The 18,328-nt window shown below is 40.0% G+C and overlaps 1 protein-coding gene across 1 annotated transcript in view; it reads left to right on the top strand.

The window, feature by feature from the left end:
- The window catches only part of SCN8A (sodium voltage-gated channel alpha subunit 8), a 178,955-nt gene that overhangs the window by 122,725 nt on the left and 37,902 nt on the right, over positions 1-18,328 (top strand). Inside the window, exons 13-15 of the mRNA XM_055337028.1 lie at positions 3,166-3,298; positions 9,089-9,327; positions 16,168-16,341. Of these exons, the coding sequence (XP_055193003.1) occupies positions 3,166-3,298; positions 9,089-9,327; positions 16,168-16,341 (546 nt within the window). The remainder of the gene's footprint in view (positions 1-3,165; positions 3,299-9,088; positions 9,328-16,167; positions 16,342-18,328) is intronic.

An 18,328-nucleotide genomic window follows, 5' to 3' on the forward strand; every position in this document is an offset into this window, starting at 1 on the left:
TAATTACAGTTTCTAATGTGGGCTATTTAGATTTTCTATTTCTTCTTCTATTGGTTTTGATAAGTTGTGTTTTGATAAGTTTGTCCATTTCATACAAAGTGAAATGACATGAAGTTGCTTACAATATATTCTTCTTTTTTTAAGTTTAGACTACTTAGATTTTTGTATTTGTTATTCTACTGTATCTTATCCTACTCTGACTAATATAAATATTGTACAGAAGGTTTCCATCTTACGATGGTTCAACTTACAATTACAGTGTATTCTTATTACCCTATATTAATGCCTGTAGAATTGGTAGTAATGTCCCCATTCCTTTTTCTGAAAATGACCATTTGTGTTTTCTCTCTTTTTTCTTGATCAGTCTTGCTAGGGAATTATGAATTTTCTTAATCTGTTTTTAAAAAACATTTCCCTTTTTGATTGTTGTTTGATTCATTAATCTCCATTCTTATTTTTATTCTTTCCTTTAATCTACTTACCCAAGTTTAATTGGGTCTTTTTCTTAATTTCTTAACATGAAAGCTTAGAGCATTGATTTTATATCTTTTTTAGGTTCTATTATAAGCATTTAACACTGTAAAATTTTCTCAAACCATTGTGTTAGCTGCGTTCTATAAACCTATACTACACTGTACTATAAGCGTATATTATACTATGCATTCTATAAACCTATACTATAAATAATGTATTGTTTTCATTATCCTCAAAGTATTTTCTAATTTCCTTTGTGATTTGATCTTTGATCCATGGATTTTTAGAAGTCTGTTGTTTAATTTACAAATTTAAAGGGTTTTTTCTGAGTATCTTACTGTTACCACAAGACTTTTCAATGGAATCAGTTATTTGGATCTGTGGTAAACTGTTCTTGCCCAGGTGACATGATGACTTTCCCTTTTACCCTCTGAAATTCCCTAAGTATGGTCTTTGAAATTTCTTTTTCTTGGTGTCTTCTTTCATTTCTTCCTTTTTTGAAACTGAAGATATGTTCTACAACATGCCTTGTGTATGGAACAAATTTCAACATGATAGAAGTTATCTCCACATATATCTGCTATGGCTTGTTTTCATAGAAAGATATAAATAATAATTGTTCCATCTTACTATTAAGTTTGGGATAAACTTTTCTTTATGTGAATTTTTAAAATCCAAGCTAAAAATTATTTTAGCGTTCAAATAGATACCACTAAATAATAATCTAATGATTTGACTAGGTCCTTTAGACAGCATTTCTATTAACTTTGTTTAAGGTTAATATTATTAAAGTCTGAAGAATTTGTCTTGTTACATCCAGCAAGTCCAGAAAAACAATAAGATATACTTTGAACCGAAGCAGTTTTAAATGCAGTTTCGTCCTTTCTTGACAAATCAGCCAGTCCATCAGATCTTACAGTACCTTGGGAGTCAGCATTATGAAAATTATCTGCCTTGTACTGTAGATTTGCAGAAGGCAGCTTAGTAAAAATCTAGAATGAATAAACTCCAGAAACAAGAGTGTCCACTGTATGGGGCCTTTCTGGGTTCCTTTTTAGATGATTGTCATTTTTAAAATAGAGTAGTTTAATCTGATTTAGTAGGTGTCACGAATATCAGGCTGGGAATTGCAGCAAAAAGTGGTTTATCAAAGAAATATATCTTACTATTAAATAAAAAAAGAAATATATATCTTATTATTACCTGAGGTACTGGTCAACACATTATCATTACATATACAGGTGTTTGTATAGTTATGCAGCCAGAAATTCCCAAGGAAATCACCTCTTTTTCTTTTCCATTCTTCTGTAGCTCTGCCACAAAACAAAACCAAACCCTAAGGTAAACCAGATGTCTGAATCAGTGAAACAGTTTGATCAAACACTGTAACAAGATAAATTATAATCTGCCAGAAACTTTCTTCTGTACTGTTGTTAAAACCTAATCATATCTAAGGGCAGAAAGGCTTTCTGATGTAGCTCTCTAGAGAAATTATTTTCTTTTCAAAACAGCTGATCAGATGTACTTCTCTAGCTTCATGCAAACACGTATCTTCCCTGTTCTCTGAGAGGTGGTGACTGTCTCTGCCCTCTTACCTTCACAATGCAAGGGACAGTCAACATTACATGATAAAATATTATAGTGGATGGCATGGCTACTAGAAAGCTAGCTTTTAAGCCACTACGTTAAGGCTGATCTAATGTAGTATATTCAGGTTAGCACAGAGAGGACAAGCAAGGGGACGTTCAGGGGCACTGTGCTATAATCTCCCATACTAGTAGTGCCCACAGTGGAGTATGCAAAAAAAAAATATTTTGTATAACAGCCTGATGGTGTTTTCTGCTCATTTTGTTTGACTGGGAATTTGAACATTGTGGGCTAACTTATAACGTAAAATTTTATAAGGGCAAGATAAACATATATAGTGCTGTCTATGTAATTAAAATAGGGAAACCCTTACCATACTTCTTGACAGTGGCTTGGAGGAGTGGCTTGGAGAATTGGGGTAGAACTTCAACTTGTTAACATTCAGTTGGGCCCAGGTTTGACATTTGGAAGTGACAGTTTGAGAGAGTGATGGTGCCTCCAACCCATGGAGGAAACAATGTCTACATTACTCAGTATTGAATAGAGGTGAATTTGACTTATTTTACTGTGTGGTCCAATTCTAGCCAGATGCTGTGGATATGAGACCGAGACAGGAAAACTCAGGTTCTACTTTGGACGGCATTGCCACTGGAGATCTGGTCTTTCTACTCCGTGCTAGGAATTGACTAGATGAGGTGTTTGGGACCCAGCCAGATTCTTTGGTTCGGTGTAGATTTGTACAAACTTAACCTGTCTCGTCTATGTAGAGCTATGTAGAGCTAATATGGTCTATATTCTAGGCTCATCTTGCTTTCTTTGGAGATAGATTCAGTGACTGGGTTTTCTTTCATGAGATTCTGATTGAATCTTGTGAATCTATGTAGATTTGTACAAACTTAACCTGTCTTGTCTATGCAGAGCTAAGGATGATACGTGGTCATGTTCCCTTGTACATCTTGAGGTTAATTAGGATTGTAGGATCAAAGTAAAAAGATGTCATGAAGAGCATATGTTTTTTCTGCTCACACTCTGGACTATCTGTCCAGTAAGGCCCTGCTTTAACATTTGTAAGACTTTACTCACCTGATTTGCTATCTTTTTCAGGCTACAACTGAGGTGGAAATTAAGAAGAAGGGCCCTGGATCTCTCTTAGTTTCCATGGACCAACTGGCCTCATATGGGCGGAAGGACAGAATCAACAGTATATTGAGTGTTGTTACAAACACACTAGTAGAAGGTATGTGCCCTTGATTTCAGTCAAAGCCGCCAAGATATCAAGATGTAGTGTGCATGATAAATATAATCCCTGTCAATTGGCCTGATTTTTTCAAAAAGAATCCAGCATTCCAAATCTGCATGCAGAGAATCAAAGAAGGATTTCAGAGCTGCTGCCAGCATCATACACAGATAGGTAAGAAATATGAAGGAATGATAGTCAAGAGTGAGCTAGAAGATCTCAAGAAGACCATAGTGGTCCTGAGGAGCCAGTGGGGTGATGTGAAGCATAAACGATATAGACAGAAGAACTGTGAAGATATGAAGTGATGGAATCCCCCTCGTGCCCTCTGCCCCAAAACATACCTTCTTCCTCTTTTCCTTTTTAGCTACTACAACCCTTTTGGTTTTCCCTGAAGGACTAATGTACTGTGCATTTTGATTACACCCAATTCTGTCTCTCATCAAACACCCCCACATATCCATAAATATATTTGCTGTGTGAATAGGTAAGCTGAAACCCCTCTTATTACTTCGGCACTCTGTGCCACAGGGAAAGAGCAGCCACTGTTGAATCATAGCGTATCTGCAGTAATGTTGCTGTCAGTGCCTGAACTTGGTATTGAGTGGCTCTTCCACGACACAGTGCTGCACACTGAGGAATATCAGGATTTTCCATGACACCACAGTCCCCCAGCAAGTGTAAGCTCTCTGTCCAATTATGGTCTATACTCCAGGCTCATCTTGCTTTCTTTATTTTTTTTTAATTTTTATTTATTTATGATAATCACAGAGGGAGAGAGAGAGAGAGAGAGGCGCAGAGACATAGGCAGAGGGAGAAGCAGGCTCCATGCACCGGGAGCCCGATGTGGGATTCGATCCTGGGTCTCCAGGATCGCGCCCTGGGCCAAAGGCAGGCGCCAAACCGCTGCGCCACCCAGGGATCCCTCATCTTGCTTTTTTTAAAGATAGATTCAGTGACTGGGTTTTCTCTCATGAGATTCTGATTGATTCTTGTGAATCTTCTTCTTTTGATTCATGTTGGTTTAGCTGAGCTGTCCTACTGTAGATCCAGAATATTCTTGAGGCCTCAGATTACTTTTCTTCAGAGTTCAGACTTCCAGGCTAACCCAACAATAGCCAGAGTCTCTGAGATAAGGAGATTCAAAATTATCCTGATGTCTGTGGAATGAATTATTTTTTGAATCATCTAAGCCCAATACTGCTTCTACTCTGAGGGAAAGGGAGAGAGAGAAAATATGTGTGTGTGTGTTCATTTGTGTTCATTCAGCAGAGGTGTCTGTAATAAAGGGAAAAACCCCCCAGAAAGAAATTCCCCTAGCTTGTTACATTCCCACATGTGAGCAAGATGTTAAACAATACCTAGACTAATCTTGAGAATGCATCAAGTGAAAAGAATATTGAGTTAACTATTTTCAGCTGCCGGAACATTTATTCCTATTTTTCTTGAATTTTCATTGAGATCGTCATCTGAGAAAATATCTTTAAACTTTGTAGTTTATACTTTGAGATCACAGGCAAATAACTTCAGAGGATAAGAATTCCAAGCTAAGAAACACTAGCTTAAGAACCTTGGCTGATTTTTATTCTTCACGAAGAGATAAGAACAGGATTTCTCTGGATATCTGTGGAAGTCGAGAAAGACGAATGAACCACCTCCAACAGGCATATTTTATTACTGGCAAAGACATCAGAACAGGAGAACTATTGATGCACTACAACAATTACTTAATTGATTGCTACAGTGGCTCAGCACAGAGTCTAGTAGAAGTAAATGTGTTGGAAATGTTTGTTGGACTGACCCTCACCTGCTTGGAACAGTAGGGGGCATTGGCGGTATGGGCTTCCCTTTGGAGGCCTTGATGCTTCCATCCCTCTACTGAGCTGGGTGGAAACCACTGGAGTGGTCTTTTTCTACTCCCATTTCTTCCTCTTCTCCCCATGCTCTTCCTTCTCTTCCTGTTCTGCTTTACTCATTCTCTACCCTCCACCCACCAGCACACACATAATAAAAAATAGATGTAGGGGTAGCTCAGGGAAGAGAGACAGTCATGGTTGTGTTCCTGAGTGGGAAGCCATTCCAGTTCTTTCTCCTTTTTCTAAGTCCTGATGTTCACATAGCCTTCCACTGCCCAGACGTTCTCCTCTCCCTTCCCCTAGGATTTGATTCCCTTTGTTTAAAGCTGGTGAGATGGGACTGCTGTAAGCAAAGAACAATGGATGGCTGGAGCTGAATGTGAGAGGGAATTAAAGGACATTAAGAAAGATCCATTCCTATTTAACTGCTGGTCCCGCTGTATTTAACGATTGCTACAGTGTTAGAAGCCAGCATTGAATGAATAATTGTTCCTGCTTCTCAGACCTTCAGTTAAGAAACTCTGACATTATTTTGATCATTGGATTACCAAACCAAAGAAGCAGGTTTCTACCTACCTGCTTAGAAAGTACAGTGGAGAACTCTAGAAGTGTGTATGTAAATAATGAGAAAATCCTGCCTGCTGTATGTCCCCCTATCCTGTGGCAGACATGCTGTCCTGGAATCCAGCAAACTCAGCTGAATTCAGTCAGCAGAGCCATCAGCTCGGGGATATTTCAGAGGACTAGGGGTAGGGTGTAGGCAGAGAGTACTACAGTCTCACTTCTCCAAGGAGTGAAGGGGAGGGAGTCGGTGAAGAAGTGGTGATGGTACTTGGCATTACTGGTTCCCAGGTAAAACAGTTTCAACAACTGCCTCATAGAGGCAACTGGCCATAACTGTTGCAGCTGCGATTTGTTGAGTCACTCTTGTGTTCAGCTGACCAGCCCCGAGCATCAGTCAGCACAATAACTGCCATCTGTCTTTCATGGTGTGGCTGTAAGCTGTGTGAGGTGGGGACTCTTGTATGCCAGTGTATTCCCAGGATCTCACACACTGTAGGTGTTTCATAGTTGTTGAATTGAATCAAGACAAGCCCTACATTCAGAAACCCCACGGTCTACTGACACCACCATCTTGGTGCAATTGCGAGGCCCTCTCTGGAAACCATTTCCAACACCCCTGAGGTTGACACTATGGTAACCTTTCCAAGAATGTTCAGGAGCAAAACAAGGGGAACCCCATAAACATTTAGATTTTTTTTTTGTAACATTTGGATATTTCTTTGGGTATGTTAGCCTGTTCTCCCAGACCAAATTCTTAGCTGTTTCAGGCATGTGGGACCGAGAAAGTTTGCCAAGTTGTGAGTCACTTTGTAAACCTCTGTATTCACCTAATTGATCTTTTCTAGCTCCTCAAGCTCCACATTGCCTTACCGTTTGTGGAATAGAAAAGATCATCCTGAGATCTCACCTGAGAAAATGTGGATGAGATCCCTAGTATCCCTGTAGGAATCTTCTTCTTGCCCCTAGGGTAGGGAAACCCCTCTTCAGTATCTGGCAGAGACTGAGAGCCTAGTGCACCGTATAGCACCACAATTGTGTCTACTGTCGGAGACGTGAACAGTCGCGGCTTTAACCTCCACGTGCCAGTGAACAGACATTTGGAGAAGGGAGGAGATTAAAAAAAGGAACGGAACCAAATTTCCAAATATGTACTGTAAGAATTTATGGAAATAAGAGAACCTTTTCATTTTCTTTTTTTGGTTAGAAAACTAAATTTACCTTGGGAAGGGAGGGAGTTCTATGAGGAAGAAGCCAAAGCAAATTTTCTTCACAGACTTCCTTTCCCACGCAGACTCCCACGTGGCGCTTACTGTGGCCCTTAAATCTGAAAAACCAAGGCAACCATTTTCTTAGCAACCAGGGAGCCAATCAAAAACCCAACCAAAGCACCCCGTCTAAAATAAAGCCATCACCATGGGCACCATCCAGCTGGTTGGAAAAAGGGAAAGAAGACTCATTTAAGCCAGCCATCTTGTTCCTGGTGAAACGTTGGGAAACTTTTCTTCATTCCTTGAATGATTTGATTTTCTCAGCAGAATTGGGTTGGGGTGTGGGCTAGATACATCTCTACCCAGTCCCGTGGAACCAAGACCTTGCCTAGGATTATCATGCTGACCGGTTCTCAAAGCTACATTTACAAGAACATCTTCCAAGGTCAAGGTCCTTGGGCTTTTGTAATCCAAGCTATTATAATTCATACTCTACTTGAGCAGGGCTTTGTTACCTACAGCCTAATGCCTAGACGGTTGTGGCTGCCAGCTGAATGGCTCTCTGTCTTCAATGTCTAGTGGTCCTTTTTATATTTGTTTTGTGAACGACCTTAGAGATCATTTTGGTCTAATGATACTCAGTCTATGTCCATCAGAATGCCAGGATCCTAGGGAATGTGCCTCAGGGAAGGAAGAAGTCCATCACACTGGGCTCCTCTTCCTGCCTCAACTAGAGCCCTTCGTGACTTAGTTATTTCGCATATTGAAGATCACATAAGATCTTCTTGGAAACTAACCAGCTCTGTTTCTAAAAGAGAGAGACCAAGGGAGGGAATAGGGAGGGAGGATGAAATTGGAGAAGGGCAATGAGAAAGAGTAGGGGAAGGGAGAGGACTGGGACTCTTGCGCCCACCTCAGTTGTGATTTGTGCACTTGCTAACTTGCACTGCACACACTGCACAGAGTGGCCTGGCTACCCGTGCTGCTTCTGCTGCAAAGATAATAATAAGAGCAAATGATTCTGAAGCACTTACTGTAGGCCAGGGTGTTCTCTTTTTTTTTTTTTTAATTTTTATTTATTTATGATAGTCACACACACAGAGAGAGAGAGAGAGAGAGAGGCAGAGACATAGGCAGAGGGAGAAGCAGGCTCCATGCACCAGGAGCCCGACGTGGGATTCAATCCCGGGTCTCCAGGATCGCGCCCTGGGCCAAAGGCAGGCGCTAAATCTCTGCGCCACCCAGGGATCCCTGTTCTCTTTTTTAAAATATTTTATTTATTAATTCATAAGAGACACAGAGAGAGAGAGGCAGAGACACAGGCAGAAGGAGAAGCAGGCTCCATGCAGGGAGCCCAATGTGGGACTCGATCCTGGGTCTCCAAGATCACCCCCTGGGCTGAAGGTGGTGGTAAACCGCTGAGCTACCTGGGCTGCCCAGGCCAGGGTGTTCTGAGGTGCTTTATACCTATCTTAGCTCATTTAATTCTCTCGGCAGATTGAAGTAATGTACTCAGGTTCCCCCACTTAGCACTGTCTGAGCTGGTACCGCACCCAGGTATGTCTGGCTTTAGAGTCTGCGCTTCTAACTGCTTCTCTGATAATAATTTAGTGATATAATGCATAACATAAAACGTGCCATTTATTGAGGACTTGCCTTGTGCCACGCACTGCGCTGGCCACTTTACATTTACCAACTCGCTTATTCCTTAATCGGTGGATGAGGATTATAGGACTCGTTTATTCCCACAGCCTGTAAAGTAAGTGTCATTTCAGATAAGGTGACAGAAGCATAGAGGAATCCAAAGCTTGCCTGAAATCACACAGTTGTGAGTGTTGAAGCCGGTTGGACCAGGGAGTCAGACCTCAGAGGCCAAGCTCCTAACCATTATGCTGCACTCCCAAAACAGATCAAAGTCTAGGTTATGACCAGATGGTTGTTAATAGGGAAGTGACCTGGTATTGCTCATGCCTCCTCTTTCCCTTCATGGGAAAGAAAATGGGGTGGGGTGGGGTGGGGGGAACTACACAGAACAGTCAGTACTCAAACCACCTTTCTTCTCAAGGTGAATAGCAGCGATAAGGACCCAGCAAGGAGTAGGAGAGACCCCCTTTGTTGTCTCACTGTGATTGAGGGCTACCTTTGTTCTTTACTCGACACAGAGCTGGAAGAGTCACAGAGAAAGTGCCCGCCATGCTGGTATAAATTTGCCAATACTTTCCTCATCTGGGAGTGTCACCCGTACTGGATAAAACTGAAAGAGATCGTGAACTTGATCGTTATGGACCCTTTTGTGGACTTGGCCATCACCATCTGCATTGTCCTGAATACCCTGTTTATGGCCATGGAGCACCATCCCATGACACCACAATTTGAACACGTCTTGGCTGTAGGAAATCTGGTAAGATGGAGCACTCTCTCCTGATTTTATGATCTGAACATGTTTTGCCTGTAGGACATCTTTTTTTCTGATACTGGAAGCTGGAGTTTAGTTGAAAAGAAAGTAATAGTTAATTGGAAGACAAATGCTTCCACATATGGCACAGCCCCAGCCACTTCTGCTCACTGTTGTGATCCCTTGGCTGTTTCCTCTTTCTGCAGAACTTTGAAGACGTCATTTAGGAGCTATTGGCAGAAAACCAACCATGGTGACAGAATGGGAGGCCTGGTGCAGTGGGTTGCTTTCAGCAACCTGAGCCAAGGACTTCGGGATTTTTTTTTCCTCATTCTGTTTCTCACATTGATTCCTGCATTACTCCAGCACATCACTTCCCCTTTCACCTTCAGTAACAACTACCACAAAATAGGGGAGCTCTTTTAGTGCATTAAACACAACTATAAATTTGCCTGTACCGTGATATATTATTTACCCATATGGGGCCTATCTATAGGAAACTTTTAATTCTAGGCTGGTTTCCCCCTCCTATCCGACTTCTGGGCTCTCGTCCAGTTTCTACCGTTAGTTGATCTGTGCCAAATTTACTTTAACATTAGCTTAAACCATATATTTAATTTATTATATTATTTAGAAGATAAGAATGAGGGGTTTTTTGTTGTTGTTTTAAATAGATGACACAGTATATTCTGAAGTCAAATAGTTGTGATTTGGGGATTTTATCTGTTTTATTTCTTAGTCCAAAGATCAGGAGTTGATTGAATTTTGATAAGAAAAATTTAGTTGAAAAAAATCCTCTAGGTCATCTGGGCTTCATTATTCCGTAGGAGTTTCACCATGAGCAAGTTAAATCTTTTTTTTTTTTAAGATTTTATTTATTTATTCATGAGAGACAGAGAGAGGGAGAGATACAGACAGAGGGAGAAGCAGGCCCCCTGCAGGGAGCCTGATGTGGGACTCCATCCCAGGACTCCGGGATCACCACCTGAGCCGAAGGCAGACACTCAACTGCTGAGCCACCCAGGTGTCCCAAGCAAGTTAAATCTGATGGTTCATTACCTTTTGAATATGATCTCTGCCTGGTATTCTCTGTTTCCCTCTCTCTACACACACATACACACACACATGCATACATACACATATCTCTCTCACACACAGAGTTTTTACATTAAGTCCTAATATACTATTAAAGTGTTATAATATTTTGAGTTCTGATTATGAAAACACGTGTGGCAAAGGAGATGCTTTATCTGGTTAGTCCTTGCAGCCTGTCACATTCCCTTGTACACATCCAAGATAATTCTATAATCTTTCCACTCTCCATGTCTGAGTTAGTTAGTGACACACTTCAGGCTCACCGCTTCGTTGTAAGCCCTCATGCCCAACCTGATGAGATATGGGCGTCTTGAAACAGGGCATTCTCATAGGCTGTCCAGGAAATCTGCTGACTCTGAGGGGGTACTTAACAGTGGGCTTACTGTATGACCAGGAGGTTGGCCATCAAGCAGCATTTTGAACCAATCAACAAAATGATATAGATACAAGCTTTTTTTATTAGCCAAGAGTTAAGTAATGAAAAGTATGACTTGATAATTTTGCCGATGGTGGTAGTATTTTCCCTGTGATGTTTTGTTTTTCTCAAAGTCTTTACTTTTACTTGCTTTTTACAGAATCAGTCCTTGATTTCGAAGGAATTTTGAGAGGCCTTTTCACCTACCACCAGCAGAATTGCCCTCAGACCAGGCCAGCAGATAACATTATTTTTCCTTCTCTTAAAAAATCTGTAGAGACTTAAGGTCACACCTAGATTAGAAGTGTTAGAGTTATGAGCATTGAGAAGACTTTGCTCAGTATCATCGTGAAGAAAGAGGAGAGAGGGAAGGTCAGCAATTAACGTTCAAGGACTTTCTGAAGCAACCCAACCAAAACAGTTCTAAAATGAGAAAGCACTCTGGGGGCAAGAGTTTTCAAGGGACTGTAAAGAATTATAAACCTGCAATTAGTGGGGATGGAAAATAGTGAATGGTTCAGGATACTTTGGCCAGTAGATTGGAGGTGAGTGTGAAGGGGAAGAAATAAGACTCGTACCTAGATTTGGAAGTTTAGTAGCTGTGGAGGAAATAGGATTACTGAGGAAAGAACAGGCTTGGAGTTTAAAATCAAGAGGTCTGGGCAGCCTGGGTAGCTCAGCAGTTTAGTGAATATCCTGGAGTCCCAGGATTGAGTCCCACATCGGGCTCCCTGCATGGAGCCTTCTTCTCCCTCTGCCTGTGTCTCTGCCTCTCTCTCTGTGTCTCTCATAAGTAAATAAATAAAATCTTTAAAAACAACAATAATAAAATCAAGAGTTCTGTTTTGAATGTACTAACGTTACTATATGCCACTCATTTCTGACCACAAGTGTTTGCATCTATAAAATGAGGATAACGCCATGTCATCAGAGGTTGGGAGCATAAAATGAGAACCTATAGATAAGCTTTTAGGATAGCGAAATATACTCTACAAATCATAGGAACTATATTAGTATAATTCAGTAAGAGAATTTCCAAAGGCTTGGACATTTTTTAAAAAATCTAATTGGCTTTATTAAATGACTCATGAATCAGGCGGCATCCATTCTAAGCAGAGAGGAGCTCCCAAAGGTTTGAACATCTAGAGAGAGTCTTTGATTGAACCTGAGAAAAGGAAGATGGAAAAGAGTGAGATTGACCAGCTTGTGAAATGAGATACAACCTTGTCTCACAGTTGGAACCCTGAGGCCTTCCTCAGACAGTGAAGTGAGCTGTGTTTGTCCATAGGTAAAGGTGGAAGTTTCTGATGGCAGGTGGAAGTTTCTGATGGCAGAAGAGAACAGTTTTCTGTAAAGCAAAGGTCCCTCCTGCCTCTCCCACCCTCCCCACAGGAAAAACGTTAGTAAGAGGAAGAACCTTAAAGATAATTCTATCCACTCCCCATGTTCCATGGAGAAAATGGAAGTCCAGGGAGGCTATGTAACTTCTACAGCTTTTGTTTTATTCAGGAGATAAATGTAAGGATTCTTTTCTTCCCTTTTTTGCAACCATTTGAACACAACTTTGAGTTTATAAGGTGTTTTGTTGTGTTTTTTGTTGTTGTTGTTGTTTTTAAGCAACCCCAATCTTAGAGAAAGGTTTCAGGTACAGTCTAAAGCGTTCTTTTGGAGAGTAAGTTGCTGACACAGCCCCTCAGCCTTTCACACGTGTTTTATGAACACGTACACTGTCCTGCTGAACCATGATACAGCCATCAGACTCAGGAAATTCCCGTGCGCCTCACAGCCACTTCATTCTCAGGCCCCTTCGGGTTCTTCCAGAAACCCCAGTCATGTTCTTCGTAACAAAAGAACATGTAACAAAAAGACTATTTCAGTCTCCTGTTGCATTTGGTTGTCCTGTGTCTTCAGTCTTCTTCAGTTTGGCGGACTTTTTCAGTCTTTCATTGGTTTTTTGACCCTGACACTTGGGAAGACTCCAAGCCAGTTATTTTGTAGAACTTCTTCAATTTCAGTTTGTTTGGTCCTTCCTCATGATTAGACTCAGCTTACACATTTGGCAGGAGTATCACACAAGCAAGGTTGTCTTCCCTTGCACCTACCAGGTGGCACGGTTTCCGTTTGCCCCATTGTAGTGATGGTCACTTGGTCAGTTGACAGAGGAGGTATCTCCAGGCTTCTCCCCTGTAAAGTCACTCTTTTCCATTTATAATTAGTGTTTGCGAAGATGTTTTGAAATGGTCTAAATTTACTGTTCTTCATTTAACTTTTGATTACTTATATCAACATAGACTCATGGCTTTCAGTTTTATCTAGTGGGTTATAATCCATTGTCATCATTTATTTAAATGTTTAAACATTCCTGATTTGGCCACTGGGATTTCCTTCAAGCTATTTTCTGTGTCCTATCAACATATCCTCATTACTTCTTTTTTTTTTTTTTTTTTCTGATGTTACAGACTATTCCAAGCTAATTTTATATTTTTCCCATCTCAGGCCTGGATCAGCCATTTCTCAAGGAGCCCTGGTTGTTGTAGTGAAAAATGATATTTAGAAGTCAAGATCTGTTGGAGCAATCAGTGTACATGACTGGACCCTCTCAGCATGGGGCTGGCTGTTTATTCTAGTCCAACATTACCAGATTCATTCTGATTTCTTCCTTTCTATAGTTGTAACTCCTCTGACAAAAAGACACCTGGTTGCTGCTATCTTTAGTGTATTTATTTAATAAAAAAAGCCACCGTTACCTCTTGCAAAGTGATTATCCTCCTCACCCTGTTCAAGATCTGGCTCCCTGTTCTAGACCCCCAGCATCCATATCAGTGTCCTTCCTAGAGACCCTCTTCCCACGCTTCTCAGGCCCTGACACCCCAGTCCCACTTTCTTTGAGAACTGCCATTCCTAGAGCCTAGGAATAAGTTCCTAGGAGAATATTTGAGGACACTCACAAGAGTGACATTTATGTACGATCGTCGATTGACATGCTGCTTATAATTCTCCTGTTTTCTCCTTCTCAAGAAGCATACCACAGTGCAAATTAGAATGGCATCATAGGAATAGCCTTACGTCTGCTCTTTTCCGTTTATAAAAAAAGTCATTCTTTCACACCAACAAACCCCAACTGGTGGCAATCACTGTATGTTGAAATAACATGGTTGCTGACCTCTGTCATGGGCATTTCTGTCAGGCATCTGGGTGCCATTCATCCCATTGAAAGGCAACAGTAACTGTGTCATTGTTGATTTTCTCTTAGGAACCAGAGTTCCCACAGTATAAATACTCTGTGATCAGTTAGCCAGGGCTTATTACTGAGCATTTCCTGTGTGTTCACCAGAAACAGTGGGACAGCAACCAAAAGTAGACAGTCTCTACTTAGTGTGCAGTAAGCAGACTAACATTTCTGTATAGAGAAACCTTCCATGGGTTTACGCTGAGGGTAAAATGTCTGTGGGGAAATCGATCAGCTGCCCTCACTTACAGCTACGTCCCATCTGTAGATGCTTAGTGTGTACTCTGAACTTTGATTTTGCTTAACTGGACCTCTCTAGAGAATATTTTCTTTCACTTCTAGAATACTGCATCTTCAGTTTAGAAAAAATGGGGAGCCATGGAAAAGTATACGGACACAAAACCTTACAGCCCACGTAGCCATTTTCATTTCCATCATGCCATTCTGTTTTGTCATTGCTATACATTCATTGAGTCTGTTTCAAAACAGTGCCTGCAGTCTAAGTATTTTTCACTATTTCCAATTGTGTCCTCAGACCATATCTTCAAAGTTTTTCTTAAAATCCTTCCTTTGTAAACTTGGTAACCAGGTAGTTGCAGGCAGTGATTTATTATGAGTTTAAAACCTATTACATATCAGTCCTCTAAAATCAGAATATTCAATAAGAGTCTGATGGTGTGTGGTTAGCCTACAATGAAGGTATTGGTCTTGCTGAAACTGGCATTTGTGGGATTTTACTTTCTTACTACGCATTATGTTATCCTGAGGGATACAGAAGGCATTAAGAAACACAGGGTGCTCTGAAAGGTAGAAAAGTGGGAGTCCTGTAACACAGGGAAGAAGTCATTCGCATAGCCAGTGAGGTCCAAACCTTAAAACAGTTATTACATCATTGATTATCATATTGAAAAAATCAAAAGGAAGCACCAACATCTCCAACAATAAGAAAATTCTTTGGAGCCCCTGGGTGGCTCAGCAGTTGAGCGCCTGCCTTCGACCCAGGGCATGATCCTGGAGTTCCGGGATCAGGTCCCACATCAGGCTTCCTGCATGGAGCCTGCTTCTCCCTCTGCCTGTGTCTCTACCTGTCTCTCTCTCTCTGTGTCTCTCATGAATAAATAAATAAAATCTTCGGAAAAAAAAAAAAGAAAATTCTTTGAGCGGGTGCCTGAATGGCTCAGTTAAGTGGCCAGCTCTTTATTTCAGCTCAGGTCATGATCTCAGGGTCCTAGGATCAAGTCCCACATCTTGTCAGACTTCTTGCTGAGTGGGGAGTAAGGATTCTTTCTTCCTCTCCCTTGGCCCCTCCCCCTGCGCTCTCTCTCTAAATTAAATAAAATCTTAGAAAAAAGGAAAGAAAATTCTTGGAGGACATACTCAGTAGAATTTTATATAAGCGATATAAATGGGAATTAAGAAGACTATATAGCAACGTGGACTGAGTTATATAAGTAAAAAATAAGACCCAAGATACTGTGTACTCTATGATTTCACAACTGTCAAAAGATATGTGCATTTGAAAAAAAAAAAACAGAAAGTACATAAAAATGATGGTTGTATGCAAAATGATGAAACTATACTTTTTTTCCTGTATTTTGCATGCTTCTAGGAGTGTTCTGTTGGTTTTACAATTTAAAATGAGAAACTCTGAAGCGTATGTCAAGCTTTGATAAGGCACATAATATCAAATCAGGAATAATGCTATATTTTTTAAAATATAATTATAATTCAGTGAGTAAGTTGTTTTTCTAGGCAAACATCCCAAACATAAACATTCAAAGTGACTGCTGACCCTTTAGAAGGAGCCACTGTGTGGTCTTCCTATGCTTAAAATAGTTTTTTAAATGTACTCTTGAACAATGTGAATTAGGTAATTCTGGCAACAAAGATGAGAATATTGGAACTGAATACTTGATTCAAAAGGAAAACAAGAATCTCTTGCCTCATGTGGAGTAGTCATGGGACATCTAAGTGCTGATGTCTTCAGATGCACAATTTAACCGGACTAGCTGTTGATGCTTCTTGGACATGTGGTATTCAAAGATAATAATAAAGATATTCTCTTTCTATTATTTCTTTTCCTTACCCCCTGCCTTCCCCTCTTTAGGTTTTCACTGGAATTTTCACAGCGGAAATGTTCCTGAAGCTCATAGCCATGGATCCCTACTATTATTTCCAAGAAGGTTGGAACATTTTTGACGGATTTATTGTCTCCCTCAGTTTAATGGAACTGGGTCTAGCAGACGTGGAGGGGCTTTCGGTGCTGCGATCTTTCCGATTGGTATTCCATATTTCTCCAATTTCTTTTTACATTTCGTATCTTGCAGCTACTAAAAAAGTTTTGCATAAGTTAATTTGATGATTTAAAAAAAACCCTAACTATATTCTCATGATTCCTGTTGGTGATTAGATACTAAAATCTTGGCAATTTTTCTGCTAAGTTCCTAATATAGAAGTTAGTTTTTAATATTAATCGGCAAACAGAAGTCGTTTTTAGGAAGTTCCTCAGAAAATAATAGTTAACCTAAAAGATGAAAAAGAAGGATTCCTAAGGGTTATTCTGAGGTCTAATGAATTTGCTAGTAAATCTGTTTCTTTATCTGAACATGTCCTTGAAATGGCAGTAATTTCTCCTTGTTCGAAGATGTCTCTCATTTCTTCCATCATGGTGACCCCTCCCAGAAAATGGGAATAAAATAATACTTTTAAAAATTATATTGAAATTAATTTTTGAACATTGACTTTTTCCCATAACATTAGCTGAGAAAGATTTTGTAATATATTTGAAGAAGTTAATGTTAAAATCACTAAAAATGACTGTGACAGAAGAGTTAATGGTATCCTCAAAATAGCTTCCCATAAACATAGGCATAAGCAATGACCTGTTTAAGTCCCTTGAGAAGCTGAGTTACTTCGAGGGTATCCACTCAGAGCATCAGAACTGGCCTAGGTTTTTCTCTCCCTATTGGGAAAAAATACCTAAGCACTTGTAACTGAAAGGGTTTTAGGTTTTTTCATCAGGATATTCAGCATATTGAAAGAGAATTGGAATAGAATGGAACTATTTCTACAATAGAGGTCTTGCTCAGTCCAAGTCACAAGTAACATCTGTCAAGTTTCTTGAACCTCTGCTTACTAGTCTTTGTTGGATCTAGGATCCAGCCCACAGTAGACTTTTTGAAAATCATTCTTGTTATCTGGAAGATGAGATGAAGGACTAAGGTAGAAGCCTTAGCAGTAGTATTCCTAATAACTAAAAAGCCAATCAGAGAAGGAAAAATATAAATGATCCAGATATTCACACAGAGAAACACCTGGTAAATCTTGAACTCTCAGATAAGATTCAGACTTTCAATAGGAAAAGAATGTTCCAATCCATGCTGTTGCCATTCTACCAGAATTCTTATTATATCATGTGTTAGTTATTAACTTATGACGTCTGAAGATGATCTCATTTTCATCATTTCATCATGGGCTTTATACATTATAATTCTCAATATTAGATAAGACCTTGTAAATCATTTATTACAGAATATAGAAATTTCATGATTGCAGGTAACAGAAGTTCTGTCCTCTGAATTAATATCATTATAGGCCCTTTTCATAAGATGTTTGATATATGTGGAACTGCTTCTGCTAAGGCATTGTGCTTCTCCTCCAAATTACTCCAAGCATATCCCAACATTTCCTATCAGCTATTGAATATTTATTGGCAAGCAAAAGGAGAGATAATACTTAGAATTTTTAAATGCATGTTATTTTAAGGAAACAGATGACTTATTTTTCACTGTCCTTACGATCCTGATCTTTTGCTTCACTACAGCTCACATTTTCCTTGATAATGTTCCTCGAGAAGTCAAGGGAAAATCAATAGCAAAAGGATATATATTCATGTATAGGTTCTTAAAAAGTGGATTGAGAGGTGCCTGCATGGCCTAGTTGGTTAAGTGTCCAACTATTGATCTCAGTTCAGGTCTCAATCTCAGGGTTGTGAGTTCAAACCTCCCACTGGGCTTTGTGCTGGCCATAGAACCTTCTTTAAAAAATTAAAATTAAAAAATAAAAAGTGGATTGAACCAGGGACTAATATAAGGGCCTACAGGCAGTATTCTTGGTTCCTAATGTAAGTCTTTCACTTACTGTGGAATTAATCCATTTTCCCTGTCTATGCCTCACATTCTCCCATTTTAATCTAAGATAGTTAAAAGTCCTGGGAACTTCCCAACAATGCTCAATAAATTTAGCTTGATCTCACTAATTTTATATGT

Source organism: Nyctereutes procyonoides, unplaced genomic scaffold, assembly GCF_905146905.1.
Source record: "Nyctereutes procyonoides isolate TBG_1078 unplaced genomic scaffold, NYPRO_anot_genome, whole genome shotgun sequence".
Taxonomy (NCBI): Eukaryota; Metazoa; Chordata; class Mammalia; order Carnivora; family Canidae; genus Nyctereutes; species Nyctereutes procyonoides.